Raw genomic sequence first — 20,724 nt, 5'->3', positions numbered from 1 at the left:
ATTGAGCACAACACGTGAGGAAGGACACACTACCATGGAGAGAGGGAGAGAGAGAGAGAGAGAGAGATAAGACGAGAAGGGGAAGGGTGGGTGAAATGTGCTTGGGTCACCTTCTCATCAATCAGGCCCAGAAAACAATCTGGGAGCTGTCAATACCAGCAGCATGGAGAGGTCTTAAACTGAGTGGTCCAAGCCACGCACGTTTCCACACCTGGACCGCCTGTGAATTATCGGAATTGCGGGGAGGCTCTACCTGTGCTAGGGTACACTTAGGTGTGCTTCAGTTAGGATTGATCAGTAAAGGCGGCGTAAAAGAGAGTGAATCTTTACGAGCAAATCATAATCCAGAGATGGGTTTGCTTAACTGGGCCGCTAAGCTGTTCAGCAGTTAGTTCAGTGAATTATCAGTGGGACAGGGAGGCATTGCTAGGATCTTACCTGGCTTGTCTTTACGCCTGACACAGGCCAGCATACCCCCGCTTTCTGCCAGCTGAAGGGGCACATTCAGGGGAGATTCAGTCATAGGCCCATTATAGCTACACTTACACCAATTTGTCTGTTTCAAAAGACCATGATGTTCTGTTGTGTAATGGTTTGGGGAGAGGAGAATGCGGTAATGTTGTGTGGGATGATGTAAAAGCGAGCTCTGTTTTCTTGTTTTTGATGTGGTTCTGACATCTTCCGAGCTGCAGTCCACTGCAGTCCAGAACTAGCTGCCTGTTGGCCATTCGGCATTGCTCTCATAATTCATGCTGTGTATTTCTGTAATTGAGTGAAATCAGTAAAGTGAGGCCACCCAGTACAACTGTGACGCCATTGTGCAAACCAGATACAGAATAATACGTAAGTGTGTTAAGCCCAAAGAAATGCAATCACATCAAGATATATGTGTACTTTTGTAATAAACCCTGGCACATTATTGGGGTGAATTTCACTTTTGAGAATATTCGTCTTTATTTCTTGCTCTGGTCTTTTATTGTGTGTAAAATAAAAATAAGAATAACATTTATCCAAAGGAACTTTTTTTCATATCTCCCAGTTACATTATCGTTATGACCCAACCATTATTGTTATTGGGGTGGGGTTGTTAAGTTTACACACACACGTACACACAAACACACAAGGCAAGGCAAGGTCACACACTCTTATTTTATTGTCCAATAAAGAGAAGAAATATGATGAAAAGCAAGAGGCGCACGGTGCAGGAACATACTGTATAGTGAGATGCCAGTAGAATACACGCCCACAATCTATCTGTTACAGCCACCCGGGTCACAGGGATTCATTCATCATCCCCCCAATCAAGCGAAGAACTATCTGCAGTCTGAACTACTGAAACAGCGAACCATTTTCGGTTTCTGCTGCCATGAGCCAAGCAGGACTATACAGGACAGGTCAATAGCAAGTCCTGCCTTTAACCGTTCTCATCTTCCATGGGTTTACCAGAGAATGAGGCTTCACTGCGGGTATAAAACTCAGGCTGGGTATAAATGCAACTCAAGCAGCAGGATACACCCATCAAACTTAAATGGACCACAAAGATATGAGTGGGTTTTCAACAACTACGTCGGAATGAATGGACTCTTAGTCTGAGGACCAGCAGGACTGAGTAAACCCTGGCCTGCTGTCACTGCTTCCTCCACTGGGTTCCTGCTCAAACGAGACTGGATGTTTTCAGTCTCGTTCAGACACCAAGCAGACAGCCACCCCTCTCAGCTCACTAACAACATATGACACTGGTTCTCTTTCAAGGTCCGCTGTTGTACCCATGTCATACACACTTGTTCACAATGGATCACCAGTGGGGATCCATTGTGATCCACAAGGGAAATAAAAAATGTCCTGGGGATGCTGTGAAACAGAAATGCCCTTCTCTCAGACGAGGCGTTATCCTGAGGCCAGGTGGTACAATTTGTACAATAAGCCACCTACAGACCCTTTAATCTAAAGCTGAAATCAAATAAATACAATCAAGGAACAGGTAGAGGGCTTAGGCATCCTGCTCAAGATGACTACAGGTATGCTGCAGACTTGGGGGATTATCCCAGAACCTATTGGTAAGGAGTAAAATACCTCTAGACTAACCAGCCCCACAATAGGAGGTCATCCATCCATGGTAGGGATAACAGAAGGTCTATGGGATTGCCTCCATTCTGCCCTGACTTTTGTAATTACTCCCAGATGTTTGATTTATTATTCATGACATATATTTAAATTGATGTAGCTGTGAAGTGACAGTAACAAGTAAAAGCAATTTCACAGGTTCCATGACTAAAACATAACATTGAAAGAGGGGAATACACATTCGTTTTTTTGCGGTTTTAATTTTACTGGAATGATTGGGTGCTTTTCAACATGTCACACAGATTAAACTCCAAGCTTAAAGAGAACACACATTTTTTACATGGATTTAAATGTTTTAAGTCATGAAGTTAAGTTACAAAGGTAGTTTATGACGTAAAGTCATAAAAAAACAAGCACATACACACATAAAAACATATTGAGGGTGAGGGCACCCAGCGCCAACCATTGTTAGCGAGATTCCACATCAGCCTGGTATCATGAAACAAACCAGTCATAAATCTGTGTATATTGGACAGTGTGGTCGCTACAGCAGTCGCTGTAGCGACCCATCTTTCACACAGACACACACACGCACGCAAGCATGCACGCCCACATGCACGCACGCACACACACACACACACACACACACACACACACACACACACACACACACACACACACACACACACACACACACACACACACACAATGGAACAAAGAAAACACAAACTAACATAAACATGATTACATAGATGGGATGACATGCCAGATGAGTGATCATTGTGTGAGAAATTGAAGTATTGCAACCTGCCGGTGGTCATGTGAATGAATTCTAATATATTTATTTGCACAATATGAGCCCCCCTCCCAGCATTTTGTCTTTTGGGCCAATCATTCCCCAAGGGGTTGCGTTAATAATATAACCTCAGAGAGGAAGAGGGCTATCCAATTATAGTAATAATGGAATAGCTAAAACCTGTTGTGGTGAGGTTGATCATTAAATATTATTTTTTTGTATTATAAAGTATAATGGTCTGTGAAAGAAATACTGTATTGGGAGTCAATAGCGATAAAAAAACAACTCTAAATATTAAATCCTGGACATTCCATCAAACGTTGAGAACCAACACATGCCTCAAAGGAACATTGTTGCTCACTAGGCCCTAGCAAAAATAAACGCTGACGAACACAAAACAGAACCTCAAAACATTACACTCAGTTGACCCACTGGGTTACCTGTGCATCTACAATGGTGCAAATAAATCCAAAGATAAAACGACGTTGGGTAAATAAGTTTGAAAAAAGTGGTTAGGGGAATTCTATTTATGCTAGAAATAATATACAGACTGAAAAAAGAGAAAATAAAAAACGAATAACTGAGCTTTTGTAAAGAGAATACTAAAAATGTTTTTTCTTCAGCTTCAGCTCAAAAAGCTTCCTAAAGTTAAAATAATAGCAAGACCCAATGGATAGTGAACCTCAGGTGTGCCTTATTGCCCTAACGAGGTAACTCTCAGAAGACTTGAACTTAAATAGCCAACCTCCTCTAGAAAGGCATTCATCCATTGAAAAATGCAGGGAAAAATGTACCCAGTTATTATCAACTCAAAATACCGGGATGTTGATTCAACGAGTATTATCTAACAGAGAAGAGTTGAATGGTACGCCATTAAAAGACCTTGAGCACACAACGGCACACAAGACGATATCAACTGTGGTGTCCTCTTCAACAGTGGTAAGGATAAGTTGCGTGTGTTGCCAGTGTGGCCTCTGTTGACTACACCAAGGGCATCTGGGGCTCTCTATTTGAATAGGTCGTGCTGATTATTTTGATAGATAAAGCCCAGCTCATTTGTATTCTGGGATGAGCGGGCAGAGAGAGAGAGAGAGAGAGAGAGAGAGAGAGAGAGAGAGAGAGAGAGAGAGAGAGAGAGAGAGAGAGAGAGAGAGAGAGAGAGAGAGAGAGAGAGAGAGAGAGAGAGAAGTAAGTGCAACAACGTCTGGCGGATCCAATACTTGCAAATGAAAACAACCCATAGGTCAAATCAATATTCTGTCAAAGATAATATTGTAAAATGGCGTACCAAAAACATTCTGGTCCTTAAAAGCATTTATCCCTGCAACGGTACGATGAAGGACCCTACTCCAAATGAAACTTGCTTCCAGTTCCCAGTTATGTCATTGTTTTGTTCATTCACTGATGCACACGCAGGTATTCCTACTTGAGAGCAATATAACTTTTCTTTTGTATAAGTGTTTTGTTTGGTATATCATACAAATCTACATTTTTTGGTTGATGCCTTTCATATTTGGTAAAATTGCTTATCCCACACCATTCTGTCGTTTTAATACTATAACGAGTATAACTTTATTGACTTCGACTACTACTACTAACATCTGACATCGCCAGACGCATTCGCAAATGCGTAATAGTCTGGAACCTCTCAGTTCATTTTCGATTTCCAAGAAACTTATCAACGGGCACTGACCGAAAAAGAGTTGGAGAGTAGGAGAGTAATGCCGTTGTGTAGAGTAGGAGATAGGTGATGTTGTGTAGAGTAGGAGAGTAATGCCGTTGTGTAGAGTTGGAGATAGGTGATGTTGTGTAGAGTAGGAGAGTAATGCCGTTGTGTAGAGTTGGAGATAGGTGATGTTGTGTAGAGCAGGAGAGTAATGCCGTTGTGTAGAGTTGGAGATAGGTGATGTTGTGTAGAGTAGGAGAGTAATGCCGTTGTGTAGAGTTGGAGATAGGTGATGTTGTGTAGAGTAGGAGAGTAATGCCGTTGTGTAGAGTTGGAGATAGGTGATGTTGTGTAGAGTAGGAGAGTAATGCCGTTGTGTAGAGTTGGAGATAGGTGATGTTGTGTAGAGTAGGAGAGTAATGCCGTTGTGTAGAGTTGGAGATAGGTGATGTTGTGTAGAGCAGGAGATTAATGCCGTTGTGTAGAGCAGGAGATTAATGCCGTTGGGTAGAGTTGGAGATAGGTGATGCTGTGTAGAGTAGGAGAGTAATGCCGTTGTGTAGAGTTGGAGATAGGTGATGTTGTGTAGAGCAGGAGAGTAATGCCGTTGTGTAGAGTTGGAGATAGGTGATGTTGTGTAGAGCAGGAGAGTAATGCCGTTGTGTAGAGTTGGAGATAGGTGATGTTGTGTAGAGCAGGAGAGTAATGCCGCTGTGTAGAGTTGGAGATAGGTGATGTTGTGTAGAGTAGGAGAGTAATGCCGTTGTGTAGAGTTGGAGATAGGTGATGTTGTGTAGAGTAGGAGAGTAATGCCGTTGTGTAGAGTTGGAGATAGGTGATGTTGTGTAGAGCAGGAGAGTAATGCCGTTGTGTAGAGTAGGAGAGTAATGCCGTTGTGTAGAGTTGGAGATAGGTGATGTTGTGTAGAGTAGGAGAGTAATGCCGTTGTGTAGAGTTGGAGATAGGTGATGTTGTGTAGAGCAGGAGAGTAATGCCGTTGTATAGAGTTGGAGATAGGTGATGTTGTGTAGAGTAGGAGAGTAATGCCGTTGTGTAGAGTAGGAGATAGGTGATGTTGTGTAGAGTAGGAGAGTAATGCCGTTGTGTAGAGTTGGAGATAGGTGATGTTGTGTAGAGTAGGAGTGTGATGACATTCTGTAGAGTAGGAGAGAGGGGACGTTGTGTAGAGTAGGAGAGAGGTGATGTTGGGTGGAGTAGGAGCGGGGTGATGTTGTTTGGAGTAGGAGAGGGGTTATGTTGGGTGGAGTAGGAGAGAGGTGATGTTGGGTGGAGTAGGAGAGGGGTTATGTTGGGTGGAGTAGGAGAGGGGTGAAGTTGTGCCTGGATCATCTTGGTGCCAAATAGGAGGGCATCAAGTTGACGGGTAACAAACACAAACTCACACGCACACAAACCCGAAGACTCTCCTTTTAGTTTCTCACACAAAAACGCATACACACACACACACACACAATGCACAAATCAATGGATTCTCTCTCTCACACACACACACAAACACACACACACATTTTCTTTCTCAGACTTTTCTTTTTTTCCTTAACCAAGGTTACCAGGCTCGTAAAAAGTTTACAATGTAAAGGTCTCCATTCACACCGACTACACAAAGCTCCTTCTATTATCACTGTGTTCCGACCTCGCTGATTCTCTCTGGCATCACTCCGCTCAGCAGCCAGTGAAGTGCCCCCCCCCCCCCATCACAGTGTATGTATTCAGGTATGTATATACCTGTATCCGCATCCATCATGGCAGGGACGGGCTGCGATCAGCCCAGTTCTTATCGCAGCCTCCGAGGACACCCGTCGGCCAGGCGGTTGATTCGCACGGCGCCGGGTGGGGAAGGCAGCTTCCTGTGACAATTCAATTAGCTGGCCGCCGCCTCAGCAACGCCAAACACATGACCTTTGTCGGTGGGCACGGCTGCCCCCCCGACGGTCACCCTTAAGTGATTGCTTGCCTCCCCCAGCCTTGTTTTTTATTTTTTTCTTTTACTTTTCACACTGAGTACTTCTGATTGCAATTGATTGGCTAAAAGGACTTGAGGCTGGGGGGGGGGGGGGGGGGGGGAGGGGGGGGGGGGAGGGAAAGGGGGGAGGGGGGGGGCCTTGTTATTGTTATTTATTTTTTATCTTTTAGACGGACAGCTATTTAGACTTCAAAGTGACGACAGTACAAAAAGCCAGAGGATTGTTCTGGTTCAGAAGTCTGAGGCAGATGAATGGAGAGACGGTGATTGCGATCAATATGTTTTTGTTGTTGTTGTTGTGGTTGTTGTTGTACCGTTTCTCATGTTCCGTGTGCATCAGGGTGATTTCTCTTGAAGTCTATAAGGAATGAAAAGCTCTTTGTTGAAGGTTTTTTGGTGTTATTGGCCCCAACTTTCCGATAGAAATATGTCTCTTACATCAGGATCTGTCACAGTTGCCATGGGTTCCGAAGTTTCCCGTCGTTCAGACAGACGCATTCTGTTCCACAGAGCCGTCAAAGCCGTGAAGGTCCTTGGAACAAACTGTTCTTCAGTTGAAGGAAACAGTTTTGGGGAAATGGAATACTTAGCTACATCATTTGAGTACGTGGTTAATCAGTAGTCACAAACTAATAAGAAAGGCTCCTGTTGCACATTATGCATTTTCAGGGGAATTGCTCACTTAAAACTCAGACATGAATAAGGTTCTTGTTGAGTAGGCAAGTGAATATATTACACAACTAACATGACAGCCAATCGATTATTTAATGGATTTCAGACTTATGTGACAAACAAGATTGTCAAGGCTTAGTATGAATTATATTTAATATGACTATCGTTTGCAGCTTGACACACCAGCTATAGACTATTATTTTATCCATCCATGCTCAAAATTCATACTTCACCACACAGCTCACCTCCAAGTCTCCTGCTGCACAGAACCGTCTTGGAGGTAAGAGCGATGCTGGGGCCCTAATTGTGTCTTGGAGCTACAGCGTGGCGGCTCATCTCTGGAGATCTCATTAGAAGATCCACCGGCTTCTCAGGCACGTAGACGCCTGCATTCGCTCTCTCATTCTGCTGCCCATTCAGCCTCTCTCTCTCTCTCTCTCTCTCGTGTCTGAAATCTTGTCCCTCTGCGGTATCGATGGAAGGAAGCCATTATGGTTGATTAGGGAAACTATACGGCGCTTCTAAAGACAGGCGCATCGGCGCGGAGACAAAGAGATAAAGCAGATTCGGCATTTTTATTTTTTGATCTTGCCATAAGCTGTCAATACTCAACGTCTAATTGGTGTGTGTCTGGCCCTCCCGGTGGGGGGGGGGAGCAGAGAAGTGTGTGTTTTCAAAGTGTTAAGGAAAGTTGTCTGTCCGTTTGACGGATATAGCTGTAAGGCTTTGTGACGCCGGTCCGTTCCCCCCCCCGAACCCGCTGTGGCGCCTACCGTATCACTGCATCAAACAACATCTCCCTGAAGACAGTTCAGCACAGCTTATTATTATTATTATTATTATTATTATTATATTCTTGGCCTATGCATTTTTCATGAAGGCAAGTGAGCTTGGTTGGGTTCTGTTATGGTGACATTCAACACGTATATCTATAAACATCAATAAATGATGTATCCCTCAGTAAAACAAATAAACCCATCAAAACATTTATCCCCTTGACGCCTTCAAAATGCTACACTCCAAACGCTCCCTTGTTATTCAGATGCCAGGTGGCCGGGTGTCTATAGAAATCAATCTTATAGACATATAAAGATCCATATATGGCGGTGATGCTGACGACAATGCACAGGCTGTCCATGTCAGTAAAACCCTCGTGAGAGGCATGCACATGGACACTGTGGCCCCCAGGGTCTGGGGGCTCCATGAAAGCATCGGGAGTATCAGGCCTGGAGCAAGGACGAAGAAGAGGAGTCTGGGGCCTTTATAGAGGTGTCTCTAATGTGGGCTCCGTTTGAACAACATGAAGGGGAACAGCGTGTGATAACGTGTTAAAGGTCCCCACGACCCTCAGACCTTCGTCAGCCACACATTAGTGCAACTTTCAGTCTTCAGACCATCCATTTGTGTGTGTGTGTGTGTGTGTGTGTGTGTGTTCGTTCGTGTGTGCGTGCGTGCGTGTGCGTGTGTGCGGCTGCATGCATGTGCGCGTGCGTGCCTGCACGTGTGTCTACGTGTGTGTGTGTGTGTGTGTGTGTGTGTGTGTGTGTGTGTTTGTATGTGTGTACACCTGTGTATGGCAGTGTGTGGGAGGTTTTCTAAAGAGCATTGATGTTGACACATAAAGAAAAGACCCACTCACACATCCAATAAAGCTCTGTTGTTATCCTGTCAAGAAGACTGTACATCACGAGGTTTTTACGGCAAACTCTAGGTCAGTAAAACTTAAACAGGCTCGGGTTTCTACAGGGAAAACTCAAACAATCTGTCACAGCTGGTAATGTTGTCATCGTATGCACACACACGTGTCATTTACTGCCCGTTACTGAGCTGTGTGCATGACACCGAGTGATGGCCTGTGGTGCTTTGCCCTCATCACACTCCCACTCATTAACGATGCTCTCTCTCTCTCTCTCTCTCTCTCTCAGGATAGTGTAGACGTGTGTCGTGACTGGCGTGCTCCCCTCCCAACCTACAGGTGCACTGGCTTTGCCCCCCCCCCCCGATGCTTAACCTGCAGATACAAGGGATCAAAGCCTTGAGAAAAATGCCAAAACCTCTACCATCATGACCTTTATCTGAATTCACTGTGTCACTTTGGATAAAGATGTCTGCTGAATGGCTGAAATAGCTAAATAGCAAAGAGACGTATACACATACAAAGATACACTTGCAAAGGAAAACACTGATATGACGGTTGGTGGAATTTGCATTTGCTTTTACAACGATACTCTCGTGGACATACAATTTTGCATTCAATAAATTTGGTTTCATTAGAAGTGCTGATGGCCCTGGTATCTCCCTCCCCTCTGGGTTTGCCATGATGTCGCTGAAGTCCCTGCGGTAGTGTGAATATTAAAGTCTCCGCTGGCTCCTGGCCATGGACGAGGTGTGAGGAGGACTATCGATGGCATGAAAATGAGGGGGACTCAGGGTCCTCCTGCCCATCAGAGAGTGTGTTGTCCTTGGCCACCCAGGACCCCCCTCCGCTTGTCCCCACCACTACAATCCCTCCCCACCACCAACGCCGTCGCCGCCGCCATCAGTCATCGTCAGCATGTTATCTGCTCATGAGTGACACTGAAGTAGGGCTGGTAAATTAATATTCGAATTTCGGATATTCCTCGAATATGGGAAAAATATGTATATTCGAACGTGAAAATGAATATTCGAATAATTTACAAAATATATATTTTATTGCTCAGGGCAGCGCGCGCATTGATTCTCCTCCGTTGTGTCCCATGGTGCGTCGCTTACTGGCCTGCGTGTAGCTGCAGTCACGTGTCACAACAAGGTAGCATGGACTGCGCTCCACCACCTCCACCTCCCCACCTCACTGTAGACACCGATAAATGTATGAAAATGTAAGAAACACAAACCAGCGAGCCCGAAAAACAAACCGGGGAAATGGAATCCGGTGAAGTCAAGAACTACACCACGGACAAAGTGATTGTTAAGCCAGATAATTTAAGAAGTACTGTTTGGCGCTTTTTTGGATTCTGGTCAGTTGGAGGTTAAGTTGTCGACAAATCCAAGGCTGTTTGCAAGTTATGCGATGCGGAACTGGCATATCACTCGACTACCACAAATTTGAGGATGCATTTAATAGTTGTTCACCCGACCGAATGGAACAAAGTTGGTGAAGACGAAGCAGACGGCCCGCTTCCCAAACAACCCAAGCTAACAGCGTTTTACAGCCCGACCACTTCTCTTCCCGCTGCAAAACAAGAGGCCATCACTAAAAAGTTAACGGAGTTCATTTGCAAAGACATGCGGCCAATCAGTATAGTTGACGGAGTAGGTTTTCAGAAATTTATCCACGAAATAAATCCACGCTATCAAGTCCCTTCCCGTGGAACTGTTAATAATAGGATTGTTAAACTGTATGATGCCACCGCCAATACAGTGAAAATTACAATCAAGGACAAAGCCGTAGCGTTGACCACAGACGGATGGACTTCCCTTGCCAATGATGCATTTGTCACCGTGACTGCCCATGTTATCACAGAGAATTGGGAGATGAAGGACTATGTGCTTAAAACGAGAGAGCTCAGAGAAAGTCATACAGCGGAGAACGTATCGAAGTCTATTATGGATGGTTTGCAGGAGTTTGGCGTGCAGCTGGAGTCGGTCGTTGCCTTGACAACGGATAATGCAGCTAACTATGTGAACGCAGTTGAGAGGCACATGAAGACCATGAACGTGCCGTGTTTCGCACATACTATTAACCTAGCTGTCCGAAAGGGGCTAGGGGTGAGATCTATAGAGAACAGTGTTGCCAGATTGAAACGTACTGCTGCCTACTTCAACCATTCAACCACCGCCAGTTACCTCCTGGAAGAAAAGCAGAAGCAGTTGCAAATGCTGAAAAGGGACAAACTGATCAACGACTGCGCGACAAGATGGAACAGTACATACGACATGATTTGTCGGGCTCTGGAGCAACAAGCACCAGTGGCTGCTGTCATCTTTGACAAAAAGCTGTCCAACCTTGAGCTGTCCACGAGTGAATGGATTCAGCTGGAAAAGGTGAGCTATATTAATTCATTTATTTAATTTATATGTAATTACTAAATATGTGCCAAGTTGAAGTTTATGGCAAAGGCAATAGGCACAGCTCTTCATGGATTTTCTTTTTTTATTCATTTGTCCTACTGCAGGTAAAGGACATTCTCAGACCATTCAAAGTCTCTACAGTGGCTTTATCCACCGATAAATACCCGACAGCGTCAGCTGTTCTCCCAATGAAGCAAGTTCTTCTGTCTCATCTGAGACAGGAGACAGACGGCGACACTGCAGCTCTGAAAGAAATGAAGGCAAAGATAACGGCTGATCTAAATAAGCGCTACCCAGAAGACGGTGACGTCTTCATGTTTCTGAACACAGCCAGTTATCTTGACCCTCGCTTCCACTGCCTGGGTCATTTAGATCATGGAAGGCAACATGAAGTCCATGCTAAAGTGCTTGCCGAGATTACAGCTATAGCAGCGGCAGAGAAGTCAGGAGAAGGGTCAGAATTGCCCGCCCCACCAGAAGCCCCCTGCAAAAGTTCCCTTTCTGCAATGGGTGATCTATTTTCCCAAGTCTACCCGCAGCAGACAAGAGCTGCTGAATACGATCTGCATGGGGAGCTAGTCATCTACGAAAGAGAGCCACAGCTGCCTCCCGACGCAGACCCTCTCCTGTGGTGGAAAACTACAGGCAGTGCGAGGTACCCGCACATCGCACAGGTTGCGAAAAAATACCTCACGGTACCCGGCACATCTGTACGATCAGAGCGCGTCTTTTCCTCAGCCGGCAACATTGTCAATAAAAAACGCTCAGCACTCGCCGCTGAACAAGTAGACCGTCTGGTATTTTTTGGCGAACAATCTGTACGCCTAGTCCACCAGTCGTGTTTTGAGTTAATTTGTGGCCTGCTTGTTTCTTTCAGTTGTGGTTGATTTTATTTAACTTGTGAAAAATGACATTGGCTAAAATATTATTTCATTTAGTAGGCAACTATGTCGGCATAGCCTATTACACGCCAGCCTAATAACTGTGAAAGGTGTTCTGTTTTTGCAATTGTTTGTTTTGCAATTTGCATAAATGAACAGTATGTCAAATACTTTCATTGACTGTTTACAATTGGCTGCTGGCCTACTTAATGTTCGTTTATGTTCTACAGGCTAATATTCATTTCTGTAACTGTGAGCTGTGGGCCAATTCAACCTCCTGTTCAGTGGTTCAACTCTAAAAGATGGCTAAGTAAGAGTGTACAGTTTTGCACTAATTGCACTGAAGTTGCACTAAATGTAACATGTTGAACATGACGCTTGGATTTTGTCTGAAGACAGAAAATAAATCAGCGTTTGACTACCACTGGTCGTTTTTCTTGACATTTAGCGGTGTGCACGCCCTCTGTTGGATATAATGGGGTACTGTTACAATAACAAGTCCTATTCTCCGCGGGGAAAAAAGCAATTAATTAATTAATAATAATATTCGAATATATTCGATATTCGGACCATTTTTTAAGACCAATATTCGAATTTAATTTCTGGGGAATGTTACCAGCCCTACACTGAAGCCTGTGATGGTGACCGACCTTTCCACCACCACCATCCCCCCCCCCCCCCCCGTTTGGAGGGAGCAACATTGCTGTAGCTACATGCTAGCATAATATATTTACCTTCCTGCTAGCGTAGGGTTACCTCAATTTCATGTTGCCCTTTCAACGTCTGGAACTGTACCTGGAAATTTCCCTGTTTTAATATATATATATTTATTTTTTTCAAATCTATTCATATATTTTAAAATGGCAAAGGAACTAGCTCACTCATGAGCATTGCATTTGTGACAGTTGGTAATTAGTGTTGTGTCTATCTGATAGGCTGTGATGCAACCTCTCCACACATGGGTCAACTATCTACTATATACAGCTAGCAGGCATGGCCAAACATAAATAAGACTTTCATACAATATAGAAGGATTCTCTATTCGAGCAGCCTATTCTAGCTTGTTTTTGGATGGTTTGCCAAAGCCTTAAACACATCATAGTAAACCATTGGGCATGTTCTGCCCTATCCTTTATTTCCATCATCATTGTAGATACATGCAAGCATCATCTACATATATCTAAATAGCGTAATCTTTAAAGATAGATGGTAGCGTGACCAATATAGCATCAACTCTATCTACACAAAATGTGTCAGCCCAAGGCACGTCCATCCTAACCAATCGAGCAAGAGCTTCCTCATTCCGTGCATGCGAGAGTCTGGGAATACTGATATTGAAAGAATAATAATGTGCTAGTTAGGGCTAATGTGCTAGCCAGTTCTGGCCGTATTTGTGTTAGTGTGTGTGTGTGTGTGTGTGTGTGTGTGTGTGTGTGTGTGTGTGTGTGTGTGTGTGTGTGTGTGTGTGTGTGTGTGTGTGTGTGTGTGTGTGTGTGCGTGCGTGCGTGCGTGCGTGTGTGTGTATAAACCTTGTCTGGCAGCAGAATGAGATATTACCCTGAGCCGCTCCCGTAGAGGACACGCAGGCTGATGCATCGTTTACTTGGGATGATTAGAGCCGGAGAAGCGTGACGTGGACAATCTTTACCCGGCGCAGGAAACCACATTTAAAACCCCAACCACAGCACGTGGGTGGAGGGGAGGGGCAGAGGACCTGGCTGGGCCATCGTGGGTCCTCCCACCTCCCATCGCCTCCACACTGACACGGTGGTTCTAAGGACAGGGAGCTGATCATACCTGGGGAGGGGCCTCCACTGAGAGTATCGAAGACATTGTCATATCAAAGGAATATATTTATAGATTTTTTGGTTTCTTTTTTGCTATAATTGAGACGTGGTAAAATATAACAACGTCTAATTCCCCTTCCATATGCCCTGACCTATTAGTCTTTTTTTAAACATGAGAAAAAAGATAACGTGGTGAACATAATGGATGAACCACAGCGTTTCTTTGTTTCTCAAAGCACCCTCTTCCGTGGGTGGTTTGGCCCAATCGGAGCAAAGGATCCGTGGGAGGCTGGGAGAGGGTGGGCAGAGACAGAACCATAAGAAGCAGCTTGACTGCGGTTCTTATGGTGACAGAATGGCCTAGCTTTGACATATGATCACACAACATAACATTGACCACAATGGTAATAATACAATTCAAATGCATTTTTCGAGTGGTAGATTATTTACTTTTCAAAATTCTAAAAGGTAGACAACATTATCATAAAAATGATTTTATTACCTTAATTGTTATCAGACAGATACCAATAGCATTTTCTTCTCTTCTCTTTTATTATTACTTATTTATTTTTTTTACAATATATTACTTTTATTAAACCTTTTTTTTATACATTGATTTATACATGAAGCAATACGGTCAATTTATTTTGTACATGCTTTTTTCTGACATTCCCTGGTCAGAGGAAGTTGAAATACGGTGGGTGGGTGGGGGGGGCGACAGGGGGAATGGGGAAGGGGGGGGGGGGGGCGGCCCTCTGAGAAATGCATCATGGTCCACGTCCCAAGTATCGACATATCTACGCCTTTCTTCCCCTTTTCCGTCTCTCTCAACCAAGGTTGGCCGGGAATGTTTCCAAAAGCAATTATCCAAATCTGAATTTGTTAAATGGCTATTTATAGTGATGGCAATCTTTTGATTTGAAAACAAACATTTATCAAGGATTTGGAAAAATGCGTTCCAACAGAAGATTGTGATGTTGAACCCGTTCTGGGGACACTGCGGTTCCTCTCAGGTCCTGTCTGCGTCTAGTTATTCTGTAGGTCTGTAGGCTCGGCTGAAGAAGGGCCCATTTTTGAAGGGAAAAACGACATCACAAGAGCTCTCTCTGTTAGGTCTTAGTCCGGCAGAGCACATCACTTCATCATACTCAACTTTTAAGTCCTGGCTCTATAAAGGTTCCCGCCTTAGGGGAGCTCGGTGGACACGGCCGTCCATGGTGTGTGTGTGTGTGTGTGTGTGCGTGTGTGTGTTTGCGTGTGCGTGTGCGTGTGAGCAAGGGATCGTTTGTGTGAATGTGTGTGTGTGTGTGTGTGTGTGTGTGTGTGTGTGAAGTGCACACTCCCACAGAAGCTCCATAAGTCGCACACCCCCAGGTGAACAGCTCTGTGATTGTACCATTGTCCTTGTATGGCCCGGGTGTGTCTGTGCGCTTCTCCGTGTTTCTATGGCTTTAGTGCCTTGGGTGCTTGATCCAGTTGCGTATCATCCACTTCTGTCCCGAGCAGCGCTGCACCACCAGACGCAGGCCAAAGTTGGCCTCCTTGGACATCTCCACCTCCAGGCACCGGCCAGTATCCCTGCTGATGATTGGTCCGTTCTGTAACCATGAACCACGAAATGATTAACGACCAAATCAAACTTGTATGAACACCTGGATCATTAGTTGGGAGCTATATAAGGTTCCTGATATTACCAGGTGGGATGTGATTAGCCTTTAGAAGCCATTTCTAAATCGAGAAATAAACGGGGAAGTGTCCACCCAGATGTATAATAGATAGCTCAGCCAAGAGTTGGTACTGCCCACTGGGTAGGGTGGAAGTTTGATTCATCTACGTGTGAAGATTTTAAAAACGGATTGTAATGGCTCATCGACATCGTACTTGGATGCCAAATAGGGGCCCTTGAAGACTGTGTGGATTCACTGGCAAGTCGAGACAGGTTTCTGTGGGAGCAGGGAGTACAATACCGTCGTGTTCTTTGTGTTTCTCTTACCTGCGTGAAGTCCCACAACCTTTGAGAAACCCTAGACACAGCGTCGCACTTCTTCAGAGCCGGCGTTCGACCTCTACCGTCGTCCACCAGGCATTTTGTGTCGGGCAGGAAGCTGGTTGACCCCAGAGGTCCTAGCTGAAGAAGTCCTTCGGTGGAGTAGCGGGCCAGCTGTGACAGGAGGAAGAGAAACAACAATGTGGGTCTGCCCGGGGAGAACGCTATTAACAATTGAAGATCTCCCCCACTCACCCCCTATCCCCCCCCCCCCCCCCCCCCCCCCCCCAACACACACACACACCCGGGGAAATGGGATTGTGTACTTTGTAGAGAGTGCCTCGCAGTGTACAGCTCTCCAAGACCTGTGGAGCAGCTCTGGGGTAAATTGCGTTATCCAGCCGTAATTCAATGACCAAAACAATGGAAAGCTCACTGGAAGAAGACAAGTATTTTCACTTCAAACCTTTAATGATATCACAGTCCCTTGGGAGCACGGTGGTAGTAGTTTGGGCTTTGCGCACAAAACTCGCTGATTCAGTTTATTAATATGAGTGTTTTTCAACCAGCCCCCTAAAATTTGATCCCCGGACGTTTAATCTGAGCACGCAGAGGCCCTTGGGGACAGTGTGCGCGTATCTATTACGTAAGGCTACAGTGGGGATAACATCTATTATTCATGGTCTTGATCCTCTCTGAGAAATGAGATGCCAGCAATGGAGGGGGGAGAGGGGGAGAGAGGGGGAGAGTAGGGGAGAGAGAGGGCCGGGGCATTGAGGTGTGAGCTGGGGTCACAGGGTCATTGATTCAGCTCTGCTCCGAGAGAGAATAAGCTTATGGAAACACCAGACACACACACACACACCGATATTTATGCTAATTCATACACACACACACACACACACACACACACACACACACACACACACACACACACACACGCGCACACGAAGACACAGCCACAAACACACACACACACACTGTTTCCCTCACACACTGTACGACCGGGCCAGGTTACCTATATTACATCGGGGCGGGGAAAGATCAATGTAATAGAATGCCGCTAAACCCATTGTGCTGATAAGCTAGGACGCTGCATTGAGCCCCTGCTAAATGAATAGACGCCGCTAGCATTTGTTGAGTTACACGTGCCCATTATTATTTCTGCTCGGCCTCAGGCTCAGGTTGCTCGTAATATTTTGTTTGCGGGGGACGCTGATTAGATTCCTGAGAGGAGTGGAAACACTTTAGAGGCTGTTTAATAGCAGAGGTCTTGCTACTTAGAAGATATGATTTCCTGTAAACAAAGCTCTTGCGATTGGTTCTGTAAAATATGAGTATGTTTTTGATGAATGTAAATTACCCTGAACAATGAATACATGGTCATTTGGGGATGGATGTTGGGGTGGTGTTGTTGCTGTTGTTGTTGTTGTCGTCGATATGACATTTTTTTGTCTATAATTTCCTGAAATTCGAATCATTGCCTTTACTGTGCGTGAAGCAGTGTTTGTTTAAGGGAGATTCGTGCTAAGTGGTAGGCGCACAGAAGGGGATTTGCTATCATATTCACATGAACTTTATCATGCGGCAATTTATCACAGTTAAAGTCTCAAGGGACTTTGGAGTGTCCACTCTGAAAAAAAGCTTAAACAGTAGCTCTTTAATCTTCCCAATGCTTCTGGGAATTGCCTTCATTTTTGCATTATAATTGGCATCGGCAATAAAGGAAAATAGTAGTAAAAATGCTGAGGAATGCTGTATCAAACAATAAGTGACTCATTTTCCTTCTATTATACTAACTTTATGGCCACATAATGCCTATGTATTTCATTCTCACTGAGCTTCTTTAAAGATTACTATTGTGATTATTACAGCTTCTATTTCTGATATTTTAGGTTTATTTCCATTCTCATCCACATGGCGACATAAGCTGTGAGTCTTTGGTCTTGCCAGGTCTGAGTGCTCTGAAGGGTTTATAAACGCAGCATAAACTACGAGTGGGCACAGAGAAATACAAAGCCTAATATAATCCTCTCTAAAACCTGTTGACGGCTACATTTTGGAGGGTTTTAGAGCTCACCACACTACCATCCACAACAATTCTAGTGCAAATAGTAATGAAAAATTAAGCTGTTCTCATGCAGGGACACTGGATGTTATACTACGAGATCTAATTTTCTTAGCTGCCGTAAACACAGTTGAACTTGTTTAGCAGGAGAAGCTAATTACGATTTATAATTCAAAGCTGTAGGTATGTATGTGTGTATGTGTGTGTGTATCTGTGTGTGTGTTTGTGCGTCTGTCATTGTAAGAACATGCATGTGTGTGTGTGTGTATGTGTATGTGTGAGCTTTTCATTACAGCCGTGTGTGTGTGTGTGTATATGCGCTTGTGTGCGTCTGTGTGTGTGTGCTCGCCTGCGTGCTTGCGTGTGTGTGTGCATGTGTATGCTTGTGTATGTGAGCGTGTGTGCTTGCATGTGTGTGTGTGTGTTTCTGTGCATAATCCCAAAGAGTGGTCTCTAGCCCCTCCCTCCTCCGCGGACTGACGGCGCCTATATCTGAGATTAGCCTTTGTGATTTGAAAGGTCTAGCGTTAGCCTGGCTGGCTGTGCGGCTCTGAAGGCCCTCTCCCTGGGGAGGGAGGGGTGGATGGTGATGTAAGTACTACTACTAAGTCCCTTATAAAGGGGACTTAAGAGGCTCCATCAAGGAGCTGAGGTAGGTGAGGTCAAGCAACACTTTATCACTGATCTTGGAGTCCCTTCAACTCCTCGATAGAATACCTAGCCAGACCCAGCATGTGTATGTGTGGTCGCTTCTGTGGGTAATTAAAACGTTTCTTTGATTCTGTTTGTGTGTGTGTGTGTGTGTGTGTGTGCGTGTGTGTGTGTGTGTGTGCGTGTGTGTGTGTGTGTGTGTGTGTGCATGCACTTGCATGTGCATGTGTGAGTCTGTGTGACATTGCATGTGCTAAATATTTCCACGAGGGAAGGGGAGGGGAGGAAACGAAGTCACCAACTTCCCAGAATTCTTTATTTTATTTGCTCTGTTAAGGAGGACGTATGCATTTTTCATCACAGAAGAAGAAGAAGAAGAAGAAGAAGAAGAAGAAGAAGAAGAAGAAGAAGAAGAAGAAGAAGAAGAAGAAGAAGAAAGCAGTAGTTATAGACTACAAAGGGAAATGACATTCGTCCCGTTCTCCCCTTATGCAGTCACTGCCGTAACGCAAAGACCCCCTTTACATTTGTTGACTTCCCCAGGGCAGCGTGATTAAAAGAGCTGGCATGGCTTTACATCGAGAGAGAGAGAGAGAGAGAGAGAGAGAGAGAGAGAGATAGAGAGAGAGAGAGAGAGAGAGAGAGAGAGAGAGAGAGAGAAAAAGAGAGCGAGCGAGCGAGATAGAGAGAGAGAGAGAGAGAGAAAGCGAGCGAGCGAGAGAGGGAGAGAGAAAGAGAGAGAGACAGCCCCAGAGAGCTGCAGCAGGAACCCTTCATATTCTACCATGCCACTTCTAATGAACCTGTCACTCAGAGAGGGGGTGATGGGGAAGGGAAGGGGGGAGAGGGGTGAGAGTGAAGTGTGAAGAGGGCGGGCAGGCGTAGGGGGATACAGAGAGAGAGTGGAGAAGGAAATATAAGGGGTAAGGGTACAAAGAGGGAGATGGGAAAGAGAGATAAGAGAAAATGGGGAAGGCAGATCAGAGAGAGGGAGAGAGAGAGAGAGAGAAGAAAAGGATAGATAAAAGGAGAGATAAAAGGAGTGAGAAGAGATGCAGAGAACAGAAGGGGGGGAACTGAGAACTGAGAAGGTGGAGACAGAGAATTCTTCATAAGTTACATTTGCATCATTTGTGTATTTGGCATTTAGTTTTGCTTTCCCTGCATAAAGTAAATGAGTGCCACAAAGAAGGAGGCCATCATCCACAACAGAAACCAATGGCCTCTGTCAAAGCAACGTCAAGGTCATCACCTGGATTTTGGTTGTTTTTCTATTTTTTAGGACAATGCTAAATGTCCAGTTTTTGCTAGATTTTCTGATGAGTGCGCACAGTCTTGAAACCCATTCCAGACACCCACCACCCATGGGGAAGTCTTTGGTTTCAGCACTCCTACACTTCTCGTGTCTGTAGTATCTAACACGAATAACAACTCAAGCGCTTCATCGTTTGCCAACTTAACGTCAGATTTGAGACCCCCCCAACATCTTGGGAAGGTCAAGGGGACACAAAGGGGAACAGGAAGCTAATGGCTACGGTGTGTAAGGTCGCTGCCCCAAACTGCAGGAAAGAAATAGAGGGAGACCACCAGCTCTCACATTCAGCCCACCACTAGTCAAAATAAATTCTATAACGATGCTATCTTTTTCATCCTGGCGCTTAGTTTAGTGCAATATTTACCATTAAATACTGTATAGATCAAGACTACTTAGTCCCGGTAATAACTATCATTTTGAATACATAACAATGTAAAGGAAAATATAGCAGTGAAAGTACACTTTAAGTATCTCAAGGACTCAGGGAGAGAGAAGGACTCGCTGGAGAGAGTGCCAGATAATTACAGCGTTATTAACACTAACACTGAGTATTCCCACCGCCAGCTGTTAACCCCAGGCTAAATAACTGTCAGTTGCTCAAGCTGGGAGCTATCAGGGTGAAGAGGTACCCAGATGGTCTTCTGTGTGTTGAGGATTAGGAGTCTGAAGGACTTTTTTGCCAGAGGTAAGGGAATAGGCTGAGTCCTGATCAATACACATAATCGATCCCTCTCCGATCACAATGGCGGCTTTGTGCATCCAGAGAGTCGAAGCTGTACTTTGACAGCCTCGACTCCAAT

General features: G+C 44.8%; 1 protein-coding gene across 1 annotated transcript in view; it reads right to left on the bottom strand.

Moving 5' to 3' along the window:
* Nucleotides 1-15,354: 15,354 nt before the first annotated feature.
* galnt9 (polypeptide N-acetylgalactosaminyltransferase 9) overlaps nucleotides 15,355-20,724 on the bottom strand; it is a gene marked incomplete at both ends in the record, with an annotated part of 67,962 nt that continues 62,592 nt past the window's right edge. The window contains 2 exons of the mRNA XM_079730787.1: nucleotides 15,355-15,501; nucleotides 15,897-16,064. Coding sequence (XP_079586913.1) covers nucleotides 15,355-15,501; nucleotides 15,897-16,064 — 315 coding nt within the window. The remainder of the gene's footprint in view (nucleotides 15,502-15,896; nucleotides 16,065-20,724) is intronic.

Source organism: Pollachius pollachius (genome assembly GCF_949987615.1).
Source record: "Pollachius pollachius genome assembly, chromosome: 1".
NCBI classification, from domain to species: Eukaryota; Metazoa; Chordata; class Actinopteri; order Gadiformes; family Gadidae; genus Pollachius; species Pollachius pollachius.
This window is presented reverse-complemented; position numbering and strand designations above follow the sequence as displayed.